Genomic DNA, 22,161 nt, shown 5'->3' with positions numbered 1-22,161 from the left:
GATCATGATTATGATATCCTATAATATCTCCAGTGTGAACTTCTTACTTCAGTTGTGAAACAGACTTTCAATAAAAACAGGTTTCAACTGTTTGTTATACATGTCCTCTTATGTATGGAGCCCATCATGGTAACAATGCCATCCCTCCATGTTTCTCCCACCTCTTATATTGTTCAAGTCTGATGGCATTTCTCTCATCTGTTCTTGGCTGTAATGCTCAGAGGTGTCTCTCCTCTTCCTCTGAAAGTAGAATTTCTTGCCTGTTTTAATATACTTGTGAAAAGCAGAGTTTTTCCATGGATAAACATAGCTAATGCCCTTCAATAGCAAGCTAATGACATCACTGTAACTTAGAAGTGCTATGAATGCAAGAGAAAATGCATTAATGAGCAATATTACCTGTCCAGACTTGCTAGTGCAGCCTCAGAAGAGGAGAAAAATATTCTATAGCCATGTAGGTGTTGTGGTCACCCTGCTGAAATGGGAAAGAGACTGATGTGCAGTGGGGGGAAGTTGATACTTGTCCTTCTCACTTAATACAGTATCTTAGCACAGAGTTGAGTATAAAGTGTTCTTTCTTAAATAACAGATTACTCCTGAAGGAACAAAACCAGTAAAATCTGGTTTCCTACTGATTTTTCTTTGCTGTGCCGGCACCTCCCAAGCCTTTGTGTTCTGCCTTTCCACGGCACCCTGCAATCCCTCTCCTGTCCCAGCTCTCCTCACCCTCCCACCCCCTCATTTCTCAGGCTCCTCTCTGACCCGCTGCCTGGGCAGAGCAGTGTGTGGGGTGATGGGCTGGACAGTCCATGTGTGCTGTTGGCCCGGCAGCTGCTGCTGGATAACAGCTGACTCCTTGCTTTCCCCTCAGCGGGGGCATTAAAGCCTGCTGCCAGTTTTCACTAGACTCGTCAGAGGTCAGTGTCTCTGCTGTCCAACCCCTCCACTACACGTGGTGGAGACTGAGCAGCAGCTTCTAAATTTTCTTGTGCGCCTTTGGATGCCTTTTTTCCCTCAGGTAACTGTAATAGTCGTGAAGTAGGACTCTGTAAATGGAGATTTACTTTGAATCAGGATAAACACTGTCATGTTTCAGCTGCATGGAGTTCTGTGAGCAGTAAATTTTCTTTAATCCTGCACATAAAAGTTGTGAAGATGGTTTTATTGCCTTCTTATTTTACTTCTTACCTCAGTTGTGAAACAGACTTTCAATAAAAACATGTTTCAACTGTTTATTATACACGTCCTCATATGTATAGAGAACAGCATGGTAGCAATGCCATCAATCCATGTTATCACCACCTCTTATATTGTCCAAGTCTAGTGGGATTTCTCTCTCCTCTTCTTGGCTCAGAGGTGTCTACTCTTCCTCTGAAAGGAGAATTTCTTGCCTGCTTGCTATATACTGATATTCAGTATGGTTATCACTCTAATCCAAAGTATGTAGCACTTGACTCTTCCTTGAAATATGGTCTTATCTAGCACATGAGGGTTTTCCTCCAGTTCTTTGATGAGGGCAGAAGGTAATCTTGCAATTGTATACCAAAATCTTACAGTGTATATTGAAACTGAAAGCTGACAAGCTCATTTGAGCTGGTTTAATGCTGCCTCTTCAGCAACAAATTCTTCTTGAGGAATTTAGTTTTTCTAACTAAGAAGGCTTTGCAAATTTTTTATATGCTAAAGATGTGGCTGAAGTTGTTTTGTTTCTTGCAGCTCCCAGTGCTTTTTCAAATCTCAGTCAGGTTTTGATGTCGTGAGAAAGCTACAAGTATGTGGTACATGTTTGATATATGAGGTGAAATAAACCCCTGTGTACTGCAGTAAGAAAGAGTGAAACTGTCCATGGGAAAAATACCTGTGCTGTTCTTCCTGGAAGTAGAAATTTGTAATTCTGGACTTTCAATTTACTCTCTCTCTCCCCACTGTAAATTCACACTGAAAATGTTGCAACCTGGAAGAAGAGAGCATTGATTCCTTTTCCAGATTGGACATAGGTAATTTTCTTAAGCAGCAGTGATTGCCTTTGAGAGGAATGCATTTTGTGTGTAAGCGCCTGTCTCATTCTGCCCTAATCCTGTGTGGCAGAGCAAAGATGAAATGAGTTTTGAGCTCAGGTAGGTGGCTGTTCACAAGTTGCAGAAATGAGGTTTTGTCTGGTTTTGTGAACTGTATTTCTCCATGGCACTTTCCTTCTGAATTTCCTCACTCACAGGAGAGAATCTGAATACATAATCCTCTAAAATCCTGGAAAATATAGGTGGCACAAGGCTGGATATTTGCACTGTTCTCCTTAGTGAATCTAGACAGATGGGGATTGGTCTCTTCTCCCAGGTAACAAGCAACAGGACAAGATGAAACGACCTCGAGTTACACCAGGGGAGTTTACACTGGACATTAGGAAAAACTTCTTGACTGAAAGGTTTGTCAAGCACTGGAACAGCACCCAGGGAAGTGATGGAGTCACCATCTCAGAAGTGTTCAAAAAACATGTGGCACTTAGGGACATGGTTTTGTGGTGGACCTTAACAGTTGGACTTGATGATCTCAGAGGTCTTTTCCAAAGTAATGATTCTATGAATGAAACCAAGTCATTTTACTTCATGTAAAGGGATGGGATGGGAACCAAAGGGCTGAACTTCTCTTTGGACTTCGCGTCCTGCACGCTTTCGTTGCGAGGGATTTAACATACCCTCGGGGGGCAACACACTATTCCTCCTAATTTGTAGTTTCCTTCTAGTTTATAAATCTAATTTTCATCCACATGTGCTAAAGTACATAAAAAGGGAAATGCTTTAGCGTTCCTTAATGAATGCCTTATGCACGAGTGTGAATGTGCAGACACTGCGACGGGCACGGAAACACAGGAGCTTCTTGTCCTCTGCGTCCAGGGTGCTCCGAGCGCTTCTGGCAGGACCTGCGGCAACCCAGGAAAGAGAAGGGGCTCGTGTCCGGTAAAATACGCTGTTACTTGTTGCGTAATTAAAAAATTAACGCTCGCGTTGATCAGCGGCATCAAAGGCCCTGATCCGCCGCCGTCCTGCCGCGCTGCCACTGGATGGCGCTGCGGGAGCGCGGGAGCCGCCGCCCGCCGTCCTTCCCGGTGCCGCTCTTCCCGGCGATGCGATGGGAATCCTGCGGGGAATCCCGCGTGGTACCTCTGGAGTTCAGTACCTATGGGCATCGGGGTTTGCTTTCGTCCTCCGTGTATGCCGATTTACAGGCTGCTTGTTTGCGGTATCAAGAATTGCCTGTAATCAGCGGCATGCTGTGGCGCCGTGAAAAGGTGGTGCTTTGGTGACAAGCAGTGTGTAGAAAATAGGGAATCTCACGAAGTTTAATGGGAATCTCATGGGATTAATAGGATTTAATAAGATCAAGTGCAAGGTGCTGCACCTGTGTTGGAGCAACCCCCAATATCAACCCAGGCTGGGGGATGAGCAGGTGGAGAGCAGCCCTGGCAAGAAGCATTGGGGGGATGCTGGTGGATGAGAGGCTGGACATGACCCAGCCATGTGCATTTGCAGCTCAGAATTCAACCATGTCCTGGGCTGCATCAAAAACCCATGCCAGCAGGTCAAGGGAGGTGATTCTGCCACTCTACTCTGCTCAGGTGGACCCCACCTGGAATGCTGCATCCAGCTCTGGGGTCCCAGCATAGGAAAGACATCCTCCTGTTGGAACAAGTCCAGAAGAGGCCACTAAGATGATCAGAGGGATGGAGCACCTCTCCTGTGAGGAGAGGTTGAGAAAATTTGGTTTGTTCAGCCTGGAAAAGAGAAGTCTTCTGGATGAACTAACTGTGGCCTTCCAGTACCTGAAAGGAGCCTAGAAGAAAGATGGAGAGAGATAATTTCCAGTGGCATGTAATGACAGGACAAGGGGTAATGACTTCAAACTGAAAGAGAATAGGTTTGGGTTAGTTATTAGGAGGAAGTTCTTTGCTGTGTGGGGGGTGAGGCACTGGAACAGTTTACCCAAAGAAGGTGTGGGTGCCCCATCTCTGGAAGTGTTCAAGGCCACACTGGATGGGGCTCTAAGCAACCTGATCTAGTGGAAGATGCCCCTGAACTAGATGATCTTTAAGGTTCCTTCCAACCCAAACCATTCCGTGATTCTGTGATTTTGGTGCATGTCTACACCTTTCATGGTGAAGATGACTTTAAACATTTCCGAATGGACTTTTTTTTGCACATGAGCTTGTGTTTTTATGGAGAAAAATCCTAGCATGATTCTGCAGAATCCCTTTTTGACTGATTTAGGTGAAAGTATCAGCTTTTTGAGTCAGACCATGTTCTTCTAAGAGGCAAAGGCCAATGGAGATCTCGTATTTTCAAGTTAAAGAAAAACTCCGACATCTGAACATTTGCTTTATTTTTCAACTCACACTGCTGCAAGTCAGATCTTGAGTGTTGTGCTTTGATCTTCTAATATAGCCATGTTTAAAACATTTTAATCACAAACCAGTGTTCCAAGTGACAGTGATTTTGTCATACTCCTGTATTTGCACTAAAACCCATGTTACAAGTTTAGGTTATTCATCTCTCATCTGTTCTGGATAGAAAAGCTAAGTTTTAAAGAAAAAAACCCTTTATTTCATGGGATCTGCTTTTATGCACTGGTCACTTAAATCACTCTTTGCCTCCTGGGCTGTGGTTTGTGATCCATCTTCTTCCAGTTTGGCTCATGTGTTTGTCTTTCACTTACTAACCCAGCCAGCCCTCCCTCTCCAGCCCACCCCAGTGTGAGGTGATGCTGTTCCACATGGACAGTTCTGTGCCAGTTGGCTCTGACCCTCTTACTGCACCTGTGCTGGTGCAGAAAGGGCTCTGATGGTTGTGGGGGGCAGCAGGCTGGGCTTGAGGCCACAGCAAAGAGGGCCAGCTGGAACCTGGGCTGCCCAGAAATCGAGGAAAGTGCTTATTCCCGTCTGCTCCGTGCTCGTGAGACCTAATCAAGGTACTGTGTCCCATTTTGGGTCTGCCATGCCAGGAAAGACAGAGACCAGCCAGGGTGAGTTCAAGGCAGGCCCCAGGACAGTCAGGGCTGAGGAACACTTGGGGAGCAGGGTTTTCTCAGCCCAGGAAGGGCCCTGAGTGGCCACTTGTGCCCACCCATGCGGAGGTGCTGAGACCAGGCAGCCTGGCCCTTCTCAGGGGTACATGGCAGGAGGCACCAGACAACAGGAGTAAGTGGAAACAAGAGTGTCAGAGCTGGATATCAGGAAAAACTTTATTCACTGGGGCAGGCTGTGCAGGCTCTGCCCTGGGAGGTTTTGAGCCCCAACTGGACACAGCCCTGGGCAGCCTGGTCTGACCTGGGGCTGACCCTGTGCTGAGCAGGTGACCACACTAGAGACCTCCCAACATGACTGACCCTGTGTTCCCATGGCTGAGGTCTTAATTTTCCTCAGGTGTGCCCATTTACTTTTTCCCATATACAAGTTACTTTTTTTCCATTTTTCATTAACCTCATTTAAGCAGCAGACTGTGTTGCTCTTCAGTTTTATGTGAACCCCACTGGAAGCTGGGAGCTGTCCTGCCGTGGAAGGGCAGTGCCGGGGTGCAACAAGGGGCCAAATGGTACAGCAAGATTTTCACCAACAGAGGAATAAGGAGGGTCAGGAAAGCAGTGCTTTTAGGAGCAACTTTTATGGGAATTGAGTGCAGGTCCCTGACCAGGCACGCCTCTGCTGAATCAGGAGAGCTCCTGCTGTGTATCTGGGATTGTCATTGATCACTGCAGGGAAAGATTTGAGACTGGGAAAATGAGGAAAAACAAAGCTTCCAAAACTCTGGATATAATGAGATGTGGACTGAAGCGATTGGCTTCAATGTACCAAAGACTTCTTATATATGTATGCTTTAAATAATGAATAAAATTTCATTTATTCATGTATTTATTTTCCTCTGGCCGAAAACACAGGGCAGGAAACTCATAAACCAATTATTTACTTAATCATGTTGTCTCAAAGGATAAAACTGAAAAATTAATTTAGGATTTTTAATTTACTATTTTATCCCATTTTGAAACTATATTTGTCTTTCTTTTTGTCTGTGTATCTTAATGATATTTTTCAAACATTTTAAGATTATAGATGAAATCCTGAAACCCTTGAAGAAACAATAATTTTGCTGTCGGCTCAATGGAGTCTTTTTCTACCCTGTAACAGTAGGAGGGATCCTGGTTTGACTTTGATCAGTGCTCTGTTACACAAATAGGCTAATAAGTATTTATATTGGAAGTTTAAATGCTTAGTAGAATGGCTTCATCACATCAGTAATAAATAAGTCTTGCTGTCTTTGTTGTAGTGGATTTCACCCCAGTTCAGTTTAAGACTCCACCACCTCCAGAACCAGAAAAACCTGTTCCCCCTTATAATGGATTTGGTTCCGAAGAGGATTCTCTGAACTCCTGTAAGAAGCTGCTTCCCCAGGCTCCCCTAAAAGATTACAGGAAATTCCTGGTTAAAGACAGGTATTTTGTGTGAAAAATAATTTCAACTTTTTAAATTGTGTATTTTTGTGAAGGAGATAAATGCTACGTAGGGATGTAATTTTTTTTCAGCAAAATATGCAACTCATCAGGCTTTTAAGGGACAAGTGCATGAGGACTGGGTTAGCGATGTGGTACTTCAATTTGCTGCAAACTCTGCAAAATTTCTCTTTGGAGAAGGCAAATATTCTGACCTTCTCATCCCCTACCTTCTTTCCTCTACTGTCTTCAGAGGGGGTTTGATGGAGGTCTTAGTCCAGGTATTAATCAGGAATTTTGTGTGACCCAGCAGTCCAACACAGATTTGGTTTTGTGTTTGACCTTCTGATACTTTTTTTGGCTGCTGAATTTACTGTAGCACTTTTAATGCTGTAACCCTTTACTTTTCATTATGAAATGGTTTGTCAGGCAGCGGTTGTTGAAGCCTAACAAAAAGAGCAAAGTCTTGTGCTAAAGATTCACCTGTAGATCCCCTGTAAAAGAGGAAAGCTGTTAGAAAAAGGCTTGGGAATATATTCATACAGGTGCTGCAAATTATTTAAAACCCAGTCACTTAACAAATATCCAACTGGTAAGATCATCTGGTGGACCTGAATTTGTGGAGATAATCCTGGTATGACGTGCTATTCAGAATTTGATTTGAAAATATACATACTACCTAAAAGCGTTCTAAATGTTTTCTAAATTTTCTGGAAAGAAACTTGGAGCTTGATTTGCAACTGAACTTGAATGCAAATTCATTCCAGACTTGTGGCAGAGAAATAATTTTCCCCTGGAAATTATTCCTTTCTATCTGGCTGACTCCAGCTGGTTCTGTTAATTTAAGCTGAAAATGGTTTTTGACGAAGTAGTGAATCTTAGGCCATTTCCCTTCTAGGTCCAGGAATAACACAATTAATGTATGTTACAAAACTCGGGAGAAGGCATCTCTTAGGGGTGAAAACTTTTCACATGCTCTGTTTTTGACTTCTTAGCTCTTCCTTTGCCTGTTTCAGATATGGCATGGAAAGTAACACGCTGCGCTTCGGTGCAAAATTCATCACAGAAGATCCTATTGACAAGGATCGGAAATTCGTTATTTCCTACTTCCTGAGCGACGACACCATCTCAGTTTTTGAATATACAGAGCGAAACACAGGTAAGATGTAGTAGTGCCTCCGATCAGTCCCAGCTTCCCTGCTCATTTGGTTAGAGCTTCCAGTGAACCCTGTGGCCAGACTCAGCACTAGCAGAAGCAGGGATGTGGATTTTCAAAAGCAATGGGAATTACATCAGCAGGTCTACTGCATTATCTTGCATAGCTGTATGTCATAGTTCTTCCTCACTCAGAACTACACTGTTCATTACATGACAGTACTTCACAGTAGCCCTTGGGAATTGCAAGTTTAATGCATTAGAGCTTTTATTACTTTTTAATTTGAAAATCTGGCCTTTAAACACTTACTTTTGTTGTGGATAACATACAAGAATTGTATTGTAATGGATGATAAATAGGGACAGGAAATATAAGACATCAAGAATGAAAGACTAAATCCTTTGTTTTGCAAAATCATGTTATGAAACTTCTGCAGCATCCATTGTATAGAAGAAGCTTATGAAAACCAAACAACTGTGATACTTTTTAATATACTTTATCATTAATCATGGAGTGTTGAGTATGTAAAGAGTGAGGATTGCCCTGTGCTAGTCTGTATGTGTGTGTGTGTACAATACTGAACTGAATCCCAAGAGCCAGACTGCCAGTGTTTAAGTGACAAATGCTTTGTTACTTCTCAGTTGCTTGATCCTGTTGCAGGAGCATGGTCGCCAAATGTTGTCGTGGTTTAATTCTTTAGACCACTGTGGTCTGTTGTAGGCTGCCTCCAACTGAGAATATGAAAGGTTTTGTGATTTTCAAGCATCTTTTTATTTCCTTGAAGTGTCTTGTGCACGGATGGAAGGACACAGCACACAGAAGTCATTCTGTAACTCAGAGAGAGAGGGAAACTTTGGCTAAGCATGACCCTGTTGGAGAGATTGGTGTGTTCCTGAGGAGGCCACAAAACTTGTGCAGCAGCAGCTTCAGAGCAGTTAACATCCAGAAGGGCTCTGGCACTTCTTAGCATGTGGTATCGGAGGAGTGACTGTTAGAAGTTACTGTTGTCCTCTGATAAACCCATAGAGAGAGGAAAAAATCAGAAAATCACATTCTCTCAAAGACAAGGGAAAAAGAGTGATAGAAGGTTTCCTCAGTTACCATGTTATGCTCTTGTGGAACTGCCTGAATTGCCCTATATCAGCTTCTTGGCACGGAGCACCTGTGTGGTACTTCAGGCACTGCTGCAACGGTGACCACACCCTGTTCTCACTGTCACAGCAAGGACTGGCCCAGGGAGGACTGTCCCCTCCCCTTTGCTTCAGGCTCTGGTGCCAGCAGTTGACTTTCTGAGGTCCCCTTATCCCGCTTGCAGTTAAGGACTGAGTATTCCTGAGACCCTACACTTCAGCCTTTGCTGAAAATGACTTCTGATATTAATACTTTTCAGAGCTATGAACATCACATCCATAAAAAATGAAGGTGTGATGAATATCTAGAGCCTTCTGTATTCCTAGAGAACATTTCCTGTGCCAGTGGCCCTACTAAGTAATTTTGAGTACCCTCATAAGAGTGGGATTTTTGGGAATGTCTGGGTCTTTTCAATCCAAAAAACCTCTGATTGCATCTCTACTTGCATCCAACTATATTATGAATGCATATATAGGAGCATCACCTCCAACTAAATTACAAGCAGTTCTCTGAGAAGTGTTTTGAAGATGGGTAGAGTACTTGCCTGGGGCTTCATTGAGCATTCCCAGTGTTTCCTGCTTCACTACAACATCAAGATTTAGCACTCCTTATGGCAGCAGTGTCCTGTCATCATTATTTTACTTGTTTCCTGCCATTGAGTGGCCTGTAGTTTATGCAACTTCTTTTGTTGCAGCTAAATACACGTACAATTATTTATATATTGTGCAATGCTGCATTGAAGAGACAGGACAAGGAGTAGGGAGGGGGTAGAGAAGGCACAGCAGCAGTTGGAAAGAGGCCTGGGACTGCAGAAGTTTCTTTGTTCCCACCTTTCTTCTTTTCTTTCTTCTTCCTTTCTCTTCTCTCACTATCCCTCCTTCATTTTAGTCATGTCTGAAAGAAAAGTGAATGAGTTTCTTCAATGTTAAGAATGACAAGGGTTTGCAGAAGTGAGATAAGAGTGGCTAAGGAAAAGGAGTAAGGCATGGAAAATAGCCTGACCATCTCTTCTGTGCACAGGTCCAGAGGTTTTGCCTTTTTATTTACATGAACTGGTACAAACTGGCAAATAATGCTTCAGATCTCAATCCTAAAATGGAAGTAATAAGTTGCTCTTAGTTATGTGAGTTTAGCAACCTGAAGGTTGCAGAGAAGTACTTCACACTGTTAGTAACACTGTGAAACTCTGTGAAATCCACAGGGCTGGACATCTTGAAGCGCTTCTTGAGATGGGGGTCAAAGCATGAGAACTTTGGCTCCCCATGCAGAGGATCACATCCCCTTTTTTTACTCAGTGTAAGACCCAGCCAACAGCTGTACAAACACCTGCAAACTCTGATCTGATCTTAATGGAAGAGAGTCTTTCGTTGTGGTGTTTATTTTGTGCTTTGAGCCTGGCTCTTATAGATTTCCATCAGAACTCCTTATCAGGTTTCAGTGCAAAATCTCTAACTTAATGAGATATTTTCAGTCATTTTTCTTTATACCACTTGTAGTGTACTAACCTATAACATTTAGAAAACAATTACGGGACAGAAGTATTAAGATAAGTTTCCAATTAAAGTGCACAATTGCAAGGAAGTAGAAAGGTGAGAGTGAAGTTCCAATCTTACAGAGAAATGTTAAATATTAAAAACAATTGCCAGGATTATATAACCTAAAATTTTGTATTTGTTGTAATAGCTGGGTGAAAAGGAATGTGTTAAGATTAGAGTCACTCTAGTGATTAGAATTGTTTTTTGGTTCAAGCTGGATCTGACCACTACCATAGTGTATTTTTTTCTCTTTTGCTTTTGTGGTGCTAATAAAGCAATTAAGACAGACATTTGCTCCAAATTCTGGTTTGAAGAGTAGTTTGGGTTTCACATTCATTTGTGCCTATTACACTGTTCATCAGCCTTTTATTGGACTTGCATCACTACTTGATATTAAGGTGTCATTAAATGTTACTGAAGTGTGCTTTTGGCTGTTGGCTTGGAAGCTCAAATATCAACAGGAAACAAACCTCAGAGTTGTTGTAGGGCACATATCCCAGTGAAACCAAACGTGTGACAGAATGTTTTCTAGAAATCTTGGTACATGCAGAGCAATCTTGTGGTGCACCAGAAGATAATACTGGAAAGTGAAATGTTGCTTTTAGTATCTTACCTACCCTTGAGTGCCACGTGCGGTTTCTAGTGACACAAATAAAGTCATTGTAGTGTTTAAAGAAATCATGTGGCATACCCACCTCACAAAGGAAAGAGCAGATCACAATTAAATTGCATTGGTAGAACAGTGTGTGGAAGACAAAGACATGTCACTCCTATGTTTTTAAAAAATTCAAAAGCCCTTAAAAAAAAGTTGAAATCCACAGTCTTCGGACAGTGCTCTCTGAAGTTGTGGTTTTTTTTTTCCTTTTCTTGGTTTTAACACTTTAGGGATAATTGCCTGCATCTCACTTTTTGCGTCTTGTGTTTTTCAAGGGTCAGTTCCAAGGCTGTCAACAGGGTTGTGGGAAAGATTTGAGGAGGCACATTTCTGTCCCGTTTTAAAGAAAACAAAAACGGGGAAGGTGTTTGGCAGGCATTCAAATGAGACATGTCACAGAATATGCACAATGTAACTGTTGCTGTGGACACTGGCAGAGACAGTCCTTTCAGCAAGGAGAGGGAGGGGAAGAGAGAGAGTGTTATGAGACAAGAAACTGGAGAACAAAAACTGGTGTTTAAATACAAATCATCTGTTTTGGGGTGTTTTTTTGGTTGGTGCTTTTCTTGTGTGTTTTTTGTTTGTTTGTTTTCTGTAAGTAAATCCACAATTAATTATTTTAAATTCTCTTCCCACAGGGATACCTGGTGGGAGGTTCTTGGACAGAGGTCGCATTAAGAAGCCTGGGCAGGAACTCTTTAAGAGTGAGCTATCTGAATACTACAAGGCTCATGATCTGTTTGTTGGAGCCAGAGTTTGTTTCCATGGCCACAGCTTTCTTTTGGTGGATGCTGATGAGTACACGTTCAGCTACATGGAGAAGAATGCAAATGAGGTGAAGCAGGCTCTTGTTGCTTTCTATTATCTTTAAGGACTGTGGTTTAGCTATACATTTTTCTGAATTATTTGTACCCAGTTTCCTCACCCAAAGTTCACAGCCCAGTGCTCTCTGCCTAGCAATGGTTTTAGGAGATGCCAGCCAAGGAGTGCATGCACGTCTGGCCACTCTTTACTGTCCATTCCCCTCTCCTTTCTCAGAATCCACTCATGCTCTATGAGGGGTTGTTAGAAGGTATATCCCTGCCTATTCCTTCTTGAGACTGTTCATGGACCTCTTGTCCCTGAGTTGATGTAACCCTGGCTGAACCTACAGATACTGTGTAGCTTCCACAACTTGCTGTGGTAGCAAGTTGAAAAGTTCACCGCCTGCTATGAAAAACAAATATCTGATAAAAAAAGTATTTTTTAATCTGTTTTAAAGTAACCTCCCACTAATTTCAATGCCAGTTCTGGAGTGTGGTGAAGAACCCTATTCACCTTATGCACCACCTTCATAATTTTGTAAATCTAGGACATCCTTCCCACTCAGCCTGATCCTGTCCAGTTGAAGATTCTCACCCTTTTTAGTCTGTGCTTGCAAAGTAACTCTGAGATGTGGAGACTGGAGCAGTACACAGTACTCAAGATGTGAGCACATCCAATTTAGTCTTACTGATGAGACTGTTTTATTTCTTGATTTGATTTTTTGGGTTCATACTTATTTTTCTGCTGAAACATTTCCCTTGTAATATTAGAAATTCATATCACAGGAATTCAGACTTACAGTGTGTACTGAGTTTGGTGTTGCCTTCAGAGGAGAGAGCAACAATAAATTGAAAGCTGGGGTGCTTCTGCTGATGTATACTTTATGAGAATGGTGCAATTTCTTTGTAAATTAATGGGGATTAGCACCACCTGCCTTCCCTGGAGTAACGAGGAATATCTGCAAAGTGCTTGTGGATGTAAAATACTAGGGCTGCTAAATGCTTTAAGCAGTAAAATAGAAAGCTCTATACATTATGTGTCCTTACTGCTGGACAGTTTCTCCTTCTAGTAGAATCAAAACCAAAGATATCCTCCAAAACACAGCACATCATTAGATTAGTAAATGTTCCTTGGAACCTTTGTTTGTATTGAGTATCTTGGATCCAACAGATAAAGTCTTAGTTTTCCAAACTGAATGATTGGACATTAACAAAATAAAACCTGAAAAATAGGAAGAGGCAACATTGGAAATACTTCATTAAAGTGAATTTTGAAACATTCTGTTCACAATTAAGATTTTAAAGCAGCTGGTAGGAAAAAAAAGGTTGATTCTCCCAATGACAGCTTCTTCATTCACATCCTTTGACTAGAGTTCCAGAAGTAAGGACACACCTTGGTTGCCTCAGTTCATCAGGGGGTCACATGCTCAAATCACAACAACTTCAGCCGTTATAAGAGAAGAACAGAGCTGGAAGATAGTTTAAAGAAGGGGGAACAATTTAAAGATCACTATTTTTCAGTTGTTTCTAAAATTTGAAAATAAATAACTTTCCTTCTGAATAGACAGAGGTTTTCTTTCAGCACGACACATCAGTATGATTTTGAAAACTGGTGAAAGAAATCCATACGGGATGTTTTTCTTCTAGAAATTGCCATTTTGACCACGGTTCCATAGGCAAATGGTAATTTAGATGAAACTTTGATTGGTAATCAAAGTGCAGGTGGATATTGAAAATTTGTTTGACACCATATTGTGAAAGTTTCAATTTTCTGTTTCAAAATTGTACTTGTTGTATTGTTTTTAAGTTATAAGTAGAGAAAAATCACCGAGTCGTATCATTTTGACTACTACCTGTACTGAAAGTAACTTTAAATGTCTAACTCAAAACTTTTCAGCACTTCTTTTCCGATTTGAGGGACAAAATATTTATTTGGAAAGTGCAAATTTGCTTGCAAAACAAACCATGTGTGTTGTGCACAGTCCTACTGGTATTATCCAGGTCTTTGAAGGACTGTTTGAAGTAAGGAATTACTGTGCCTCCTTGGCAGGGAATTCAATGTCTCTGAAACTGTCTCATTGTTCTAGCTTTGCTGCCTACTGCAGCACAAACATGGAAGTGGATTTTACTTCCATCGAATCCAGCATGATGACCTCTGACTTGGGCAAGACAATCAAACAAAACTGGAGTGTGCCTACATGCTGATATGTCAGCAATTACATGAGAAGAGGGAAAGTGGGTAAAGTCATTGCCATGCTACTCAGATACTCAGTATCTATGTAGGTGTTTGGAATATGTGGTTTAGAAAAAAAGATGTAAAACCAGCTGTTTTGATAATGTGGAGAAGACAGAACAGTTTAAATACTCTGCTCACTGAGTCCTTCTGCTCAGTCTTTTCTCAGTGCCTGTTCCTTGCTTTGTCTGGGAGGGGACTGGAAATGTTGCTGTCTCTAAAGCTGGTCCAGCTGTTCCACACCACTGCCTTGCACAGCGCCTGCCAAGGCTGCACCTTGAGTTTTGGCATAGGCAGAAATTGTCTTCTCTAAATCTGAGAAAAACCTGCAACCACTGATGTATTGATTAACCTTGGATCAATCTGTACTGCTCTGGCAGTGTCATAGGGACTTTAAATACTCTTTTCTAGATTGCTTTGGACTGACACAAAGCTGTAGACACACTTCAGCATAATTGGGAGCGAGGCACAATTCCTGTGTCCTGGCCCTTAGTGTGACTCATACCAAATTTCAAATAATTGCTAGTTAAACCCACATTGCTTTCTGGAATAAATGGGAGAAAACTATTCTCAGACAATTCATTCTGCCTTTAAGGTAAGTAGAGCATGACAGATATAAGGACATCTCAGATAATCATACTTGAACTCAACCCCAATTTAATGACTAAATACTTATATGTTTTATGTTAAAAATGAGTTTAGCAAATAAACCCTTGTTAGAGCACTAATGCAACAATCTGAATATAGCTTGAAAACCACAGTGCTCCAGTTCTGTTTAATCTGAGTTCAAATTTATTTTAATGGCCTATTTAGAAAGAAATAAGCATTTAAGCATTCTTATACACAACAGGAAAAATTGGTTCCTAAGAAATTTCCAATCTGCTAATTATGAGTATTTAAGACAATGTGGTCCCATATGAATGAGCCTAGCTGTTGGAACATTTAATTGGAACCAATGGTGAAAAGATTAACTAATCTTTTAATAATGAGATTTATTATTTGAGAATCCAGTGAGATGCACTAACATAAAATGAGGACCAGGTTATTAGAACTGTACATTAAATGTTTCCACTTCTGCTTTAACAATGCAATGTTTGAAGCAAAAGTGGATGTCCTTTTATGTTGCTGGGATAAACTTTCTGAGAGTGCATGATCTGATGATTTTTGTTTGATTGTTTACGTTCTTGGTAGGAAGCAATTTTTTTTTCCCTAGCAAGCTTCCCTCCAAACTTAACTCAGTGCTGATTTATAAATCTGAAGTAAGAAAAGGAAGAAACTAATAATACTCAGCAGTTCAGTATTGCCCTACATCTTGACAACATGCCTGGTTGGTTGCAGAATGCTTGTCATAGAATGGCTTGGGTTGGAAGGGACCTTAAAGATCATCTCATTCCAACATCCTTACCATGGGTGGGGGCACCTTCCACTAGACCAGGTTGCTCAGACCTCCATCCAACCTGGCCTGAAACACTTCCAGGGATGGGGCAGCCATAACCTCTCTGGGCAACCTGTGCCAGGGCCTTGCTGCCCTCACAGTAAAGAATTTTTTCCTAATATCTAATCTAAATCTGTTCTCTTTCAGTTTGAAGCCATTCCCCCTTGTCCTGTCACTACATGCTCTTGTAAAAAGTCCCTCTCCATCTTTTTTCTAGGCTCCATCTTTCTTTTTGTCCCCAGCACTGGTCTCCATCTGCTCATCCCCCTGCCTGGATTGATACCAGGGATTGCCCCGACCCAGGTGCAGCACCTTGCACTTGGTCTTGTTAAACCTCCTGAGATTCCCATGGCCCACTTCTTGAGCTTGGCCAGGTCCCTCTGGATGGCATCCCATCCTTTGGGTGTTTATAATCTCTGTCTTGCTTTCCTCTCTTAAGTTCCCTGTGGCTGATGTTGGTGTCCTCCTCATGAGACTGAAGGACAAGACGGAATCTCGTTCCAAAGAAATCAGAAAGACATTTGCTACTACTGACCCTGAGCAGACCAATGTCATTGACTATGACACTTTCAGGTAAGACAGTGGATTTCGGGTTCTAATACTTAGTGAAGGCACATTCCCCCAAAATGTCTAGAGCATGGCTGGTTTTTCATGCTTTCCGTTTTTTAGCTGACAAATGGCACAGATTTGTTTTGCATTTACTTGGAGATTGTGAAAAAGAAAATGAAAAAATAAAAAAAAAAAGAGAAATGTGATAGTTTTGAGTAAGCTGAAAAGCACAACTGAAATCTGTCTACTTTTTGTGGAGCTGGCACGAGGTGTTGTGAAGAGGGCACAAGTCAGCAGTAATATATACACCGAAATATAAAGAAGAGTCCATTCCAAGAGTCAAACAAATTAATTAGTAGTTTTGAAATTAAAGGAGGAATGTCTGTGTTGCCTCCCAAAAATGATGTTATTTGGGTTTTGAATCACTGATGAAGAAAAAAGTCTTGATAGAACCAGAGTGTATTGAAATTACAGGAGGCAGTGGTAAGCATGTTTAAAAAAGACTGGAAAGCAGTAGTGAGAGCAATAATTAATACTTGGATAGTGATTTCAGCATAGATAGAGGGAGCAGGAATCTGAATTCTGGCAGTGATCCAGATATGGCAATGGACAAATATATAGATACTTGAAAAAGGAAATCATGCTCGGATACAAGCTGATTTCAGCTTATCCCACAGCCAGAATACTTGAGCATATGAACTGTTTTGGGTAAAGTTAATTATGTGGAACAGAGGAGAAAATTTTACTTAAAAGAATTTGGTTTTCACAGAAGTAATATACTGTGTATTTAGGAAGTGTCATAATAACTAAAGCGTACAAGTAGATGTATATATTGCTTGGAATGTCATCCCCATAGGAATGTTAAGGCAGAAACTGCTTCAGAAATACCTCAGAAAAACAATAGATCAGCTGAAGATTCTTCCAGCAACTCAAAGTGAAAGTAGTGAGAAATTAAAACAAGCTGCTATTTAGAAATGAAAAATAAGTGTTTAATAGGTAAGATTTAAACTAAGGCCACAGTTATTGGCAGTTTCTGGTCAAAATATCTCTGAACTCAGATATTTTACTCAACAGAAGCAAGAGTTTGAATTGTTAAATTGCACTAAGAGGGAAAATGTTATTACTAGAGTAAGAAGGGGAGAAAATTGAAAGGTAATCTCTATCTGGAGAAAGTTTTTAGCACTTCGAGAAGGGTTTTAATTTATGTAAACAGTAGCTATTTAAAATCAAATAATTATGGCTTTAATTTAAGTTATGAAATAATCATCTGCAAAACTTTGTCCATGCATGAAGAGCAGGTCAAAGGTTTGGAACATTTGCATGAGGAAGTCAGGGAAGCACACTTTTGGAAGGGAGGACTCTGCTTTTAAGTATCAGGGAAAGATTTTTGTTTTACCAAGAAGATGCTCAGTTGGGTGTAAATTTAATCATGGCTGTATTCTGTGCAGCTGTGAACAGCCCAGCTGTTTAATTTAAGGTGGTGGAATTCTGTGGCATGGAGAGAGATGTGTCTAATTATGTGGTATTGAGGGACTTTGCTTCAGCAACAAAAAATGCAGTAGCCCTCTCCATAGCAATAGAGCTGGAGAACCCACGTGACAAAGGTTTTCTTGGCCTCAATACTCACCTGGGCCAGTCTGAACACCCACTAATGGCCTCCATCCCTCCTGCAGAGAGAAGACAGGGGGTCTAACAGGAAACATGTATCTTATTTTAGAATGAAAGAAGTATTTTTAATGACAAAGATGACAAAGACAAGAGCACTTCTTTGCATCTATGAAAAGTCAAAGATATTTTTCTGTGAATAGAGTATGTATTTTTCTTTCATTTCTTTTATTGTGTACATCACTGTTTATTTTTAATCTGCCATGGCATTTGATGATTGTAAATAGCTACAAATGATTATTTTTAGTACAGGCAGTTATCTTTGTGACAGCTTCAATGATAATCCTCTTTTCTTATCTTAAATACAGCTAAAGCTTCACTGTGCTCTGAATTTGGCTGTTCAGATTTCTTCCTTTCTACCTATGTAATTTTATATGAGCTGCATTTAAAAATACACCTAGAATTATGATGTAGCGAAGCAGTATTATAATTACACAATTTACTTCAACTGCTTTGAGAATCCAAATCTATGGTACTTCATCCAGAAAATAAATATATGATGTACACTGAAGCCACCCCTTAAACTATCATTAAAACTATTGAAAGCTTTGTTAAAAGGAGAACAAAGAATAACAAACTTAGATGCTTGTGCATCACACAGCCCTCTCCAGTCTATTTTTTCCCATAAGCTACTGGCAAGACTGTTTGCTTTTATAGACAAAGAGCCATGTGGGTCTAACAAGGATGCCTATCTTCAATTCAGCTTGAGAAGCAGCTCCCTTAAGCAGTTAACTATTATTTGTTCTTTCTGTAATAAATTCAGATTGCAATCTGTCTTAATCTTCTAGAACAAAAAAAAAGTAAAACAAAAGATAGCAAAGCTGTGGGAAAAATTATTGCAGCTTGTTTCTTTTTGTCAGGAAGAGTTTGGATGTTTAGAGTTTAATTCTGTTTGTAAGTCTTGAGTTCCAATCATTAGTCCCTGGCAATCACTAAAATATTCCCTAGTTCCCAAATGAGACAATAATTTTATCTGTGGGTTCTGGTGATTTGATTGTCACTGACTGGATTGAGAAAATAAAAGACTTTTAAAATCCCGACACTGGAAAAAATCTGTGCCATGTATGGAAATCCAGTCTGTGGAAATATTCTGGTGGCTGATGTTATCTCCATGCTTCCAGCTCTGCCAGCCCACGGATTGGGAGTGCCAGGCTTATCAGGCAGCATTGTCCTCCTCTTTGTGTTTGCAGTAGTATTACTGCAGGATGCAAGAAAGAGACTCCAGTTTTGACTGGATCTCTGAGTGCTGCTGCAGTATAAATAATAATATTCAGTAAGTGGCATAACAATACTGACAAGATAATGATAGTATCAGTAGATGGACTAAGTTTTGGTCATTAAGTTTGCATGATCTCAAGTGGACTTTGCTTCTGTCAACAACTTGTCTTTTTCTTGTATTTATTTCCTGCCACTGCAAGTAAAGGATTGTTCTGATTTATTTAATATGAAAAAAGCAGCAGTTGAATCAAAGTAGACACTCTACAGTGTTTAGCATTCTTTTTTTAATAGCTGTGTAAGTGCAATCATATTATATAGAGGGATACCTTCATTTGAACAGGACTACACGAGCCTCTGAGAGGATGCAAGTGAAAAATTATGTTCCTTGTTAAAATTTTGCAAATTTGGAAGGGTCCTAAGTTTCTGTGCTTTCAGGTCACATGTGGATGTGAAGAGACCCATCACCAGATTAATTCAACAATTTAAGTATTCTGCAGCCAGCAGTTTGAGTCTTGGGTCAGAACTTTGTGAATCACTACTAATTTCTTCGATTGTTTTCAAGGATCAGTGTGTAATCACAGTGATTCAGTATCCTCAAGGGTACCACAAGTTACAGCACTAGTTGCATCAGCAATTATGTTGAAGTTTATTCATAATGCAGTTTATCCAGAAATATTATATGTAATTAATCTAATTTTAATTGAGACACATAGGCCTACGTTAATGCTTGCTGATAAAAAAATCTTGTTGAACGTGAGTGGACCAGGGGCAAATGTTTGGGATCATAGAGCCAATGTAGTTACACTAAGCCAGGTTTGACAAGAGAACTTTTACAGCTGAGGGGACTAACAGTGAGTGCCAGCTCTGGCCTATCAGATGGATCTCGGGAACATTTCTTCTGCCTTGGACTGTGCTTCATCTGAGCAGCACATGCAGTCTTGGGAGAGCACATCTCAGGCTCATCCCTGCATGGGGTAGGATTCTCTGCTTTCACTGTCCAAGCTTAAACTGGTCTTGCTGCTGCCTCCAGTCTTACATTCTTTTCAGGAGGGTTTGTAATTACAATTTGAATGTAATTTTCTTCCTCTCTCTGTGACCAATTTCTGCTTTTCCCTGAAGCTGCCCATCAGGCCCAGCTTTCACAATGCTTTGTGAACTTCCTCTGCCATTGTTATTTCTCTCTTTGTGTTTTATACTGCTGTTGTTGTGCGTGCTTTGTGTTTACAGAGAATTAACCATGTGCTGCAGAATGCAAAATACAATTAGGAACAAAACAGAGCAATACCTTGTTATTTCACTGTCTTGTTGTATAAATGCAATGACAAAATTCGCTCTGCTAATATTCCATACCAGGATGACATCTCTTGTAAAACTCTTCAGTCATGATTAGTATGTATTTTTGCATTATAGCCAACTGCTGAGGAAATATGGACATTCTTCCTCCCACAAATTTAGTGATTGGTTTTAACTCATTTGTTTAAAACTAACGTTGTTTTTGTGAGCAGAAATTGGATAGTCAGCGTCACTGACGGAGCCTTCTCAGAACACGAAATTATGACTCTTGGACGTCACTACGGTGTGAGAGATGACTGTCAAACAGACCTCACCTTCCTCCTTGCAGGGGCTCATGAAAAACTGAAGAAAAATAGCTTCGAAAATTTTGATCAACTGTCTGCAGTGTTTGTGTACTACGACCGTGAAAAGTAAGTTTCCTTTATTTATCCTAAGCTGTTATTTTGGAAGCTCTGCTTGTAAACCGACCGACCTGCTGTTTGTTGCTGAGCAAACGATATGTTGTGGCTAAAGAATATTATGAGTAATGTTGAGCCTCTCTCAACACTTGAGAGTGGACAAGAAATGGACAGATGTTTTACCTCTTTTTCATTTTGTGTGTGGACTCTTTATTGTAGGTGCTGCACTGAACGTTCTGTGACATCACAGGCAAAACACAGAAGTTTAAATCAAAGAGGAAAAATAGTGATTTTAGGGATAAAAGAAAGGATTTGGATTCTTTATGCCACTCATTTGCCCTTTTTGTTTTGTAAAGAATCACAGGAATCATTAAGGAATCATCTCTCCCTCAGTATGGGAAAGAAAGACCTTCAAGTTTCATGACTTTGTAATAGTGAAATTTCATAAAACCTTGCTTTCTTTACCTCTATCCCCATATTCCTTATGTGTTTTCCTATTCACTGAAACATTCACTTGAAGCAAACCTGGAAAATACCTAATGTATACTTCTACCCCTCTCTTTTTGATGTGCAGATGTGGAGTGCTGCCCTATGAGACATGCAGGACTATTTGCAAGTCCTTTAGGTTGCCACTGTCTGATGAAGTTCTAGAAACTTTACTGACCAGGTAAGTTAAGGGCAGATAGTGTGAGGTGCATGCATGGGTGCAAATCAATGCTAAATATCTACTGCCCACACAAATCTTAAGAATTTGTCATTTATTTAATATGAATCACTTCATGATGAAGATTTTGGCCCGATACACATGCAGACTTTACTGTTTATAGAATATTTATAATTGAGGTGCATCCATCTTAGCAACTTCTCCTCATTTTGTCTGGCTTGGTAAATCATCTGAGGTTTGGCACAATTCTGTGGAATTAGTCTTTTAGCAATCAGGTACTGATACCATTTTCAATGAGATTCACTTTTTTTGCTTTAGTTTTTCATGTGTGTAAGGTAAAAATGGTAATCTTATGAAAGCACATTATGTCAGTTTTAAGAAACACACCAAGATGAATCCAATGAAATGTCCTTGAATCAAGTAGACAGCATCAGTAGTCACTAAAATTGCTTTGTTGCTTCTATTAACCTCACCTGAAACCCATTTTATTATAATTTTTGAAAAGGAAAAGGAGTGTTGGCATGGTTTTGGTGCTTTTCCCCAGCATATTTAACTGTTTTAAGACAAACTGCTTGGCTAGTTCTGTTAATGGGAATAGAAGTGAAAAGAACTAGTATTCAGTACACTTGTATTGAAGACTAGAGTTCAAAGTAAGCTGTGGTGCTTTGAACACTAATGTCTTGTTGAGTTTGGTTTTCATGGCCAGGTTTTCTGGTAGTAGGTGTAAATGCATACTCATTGGTTTCTTCTTTCCCTTGTAGGAAATCCTTAAATGTTTTGTCTGTGCCTTCCATACTGCCTAAAAACAGGAGCAGATCTTGTCTTTTGTCATGTTTAGATGCTTTCAGGTAGATATGCTTCTTGATTTCAGGAGGAGTTGCAAACTAAGTATCTGGATTTATCAAATAATGTAAAGACCCTTGTCAGGTAGAAGTGTGGAATCCATTTTAAT

General features: G+C 40.5%; 1 protein-coding gene across 1 annotated transcript in view; it reads left to right on the top strand.

Moving 5' to 3' along the window:
• The window catches only part of EFHC2 (EF-hand domain containing 2), a 50,839-nt gene extending 29,593 nt beyond the window's left edge, over positions 1–21,246 (top strand). The window contains exons 8-13 of the mRNA XM_051770880.1: positions 6,312–6,477; positions 7,491–7,633; positions 11,590–11,786; positions 15,862–15,995; positions 20,360–20,557; positions 21,120–21,246. Coding sequence (XP_051626840.1) covers positions 6,312–6,477; positions 7,491–7,633; positions 11,590–11,786; positions 15,862–15,995; positions 20,360–20,557; positions 21,120–21,216 — 935 coding nt within the window. The 3' untranslated portion in view covers positions 21,217–21,246. The remainder of the gene's footprint in view (positions 1–6,311; positions 6,478–7,490; positions 7,634–11,589; positions 11,787–15,861; positions 15,996–20,359; positions 20,558–21,119) is intronic.
• Positions 21,247–22,161: the final 915 nt, after the last annotated feature.

The sequence above is a fragment of the Manacus candei genome, unplaced genomic scaffold (genome assembly GCF_025592945.1).
Source record: "Manacus candei isolate 608988 ecotype Guabito, Panama unplaced genomic scaffold, ASM2559294v1 h1tg000126l, whole genome shotgun sequence".
Lineage (NCBI taxonomy): Eukaryota > Metazoa > Chordata > Aves > Passeriformes > Pipridae > Manacus > Manacus candei.
This window is presented reverse-complemented; position numbering and strand designations above follow the sequence as displayed.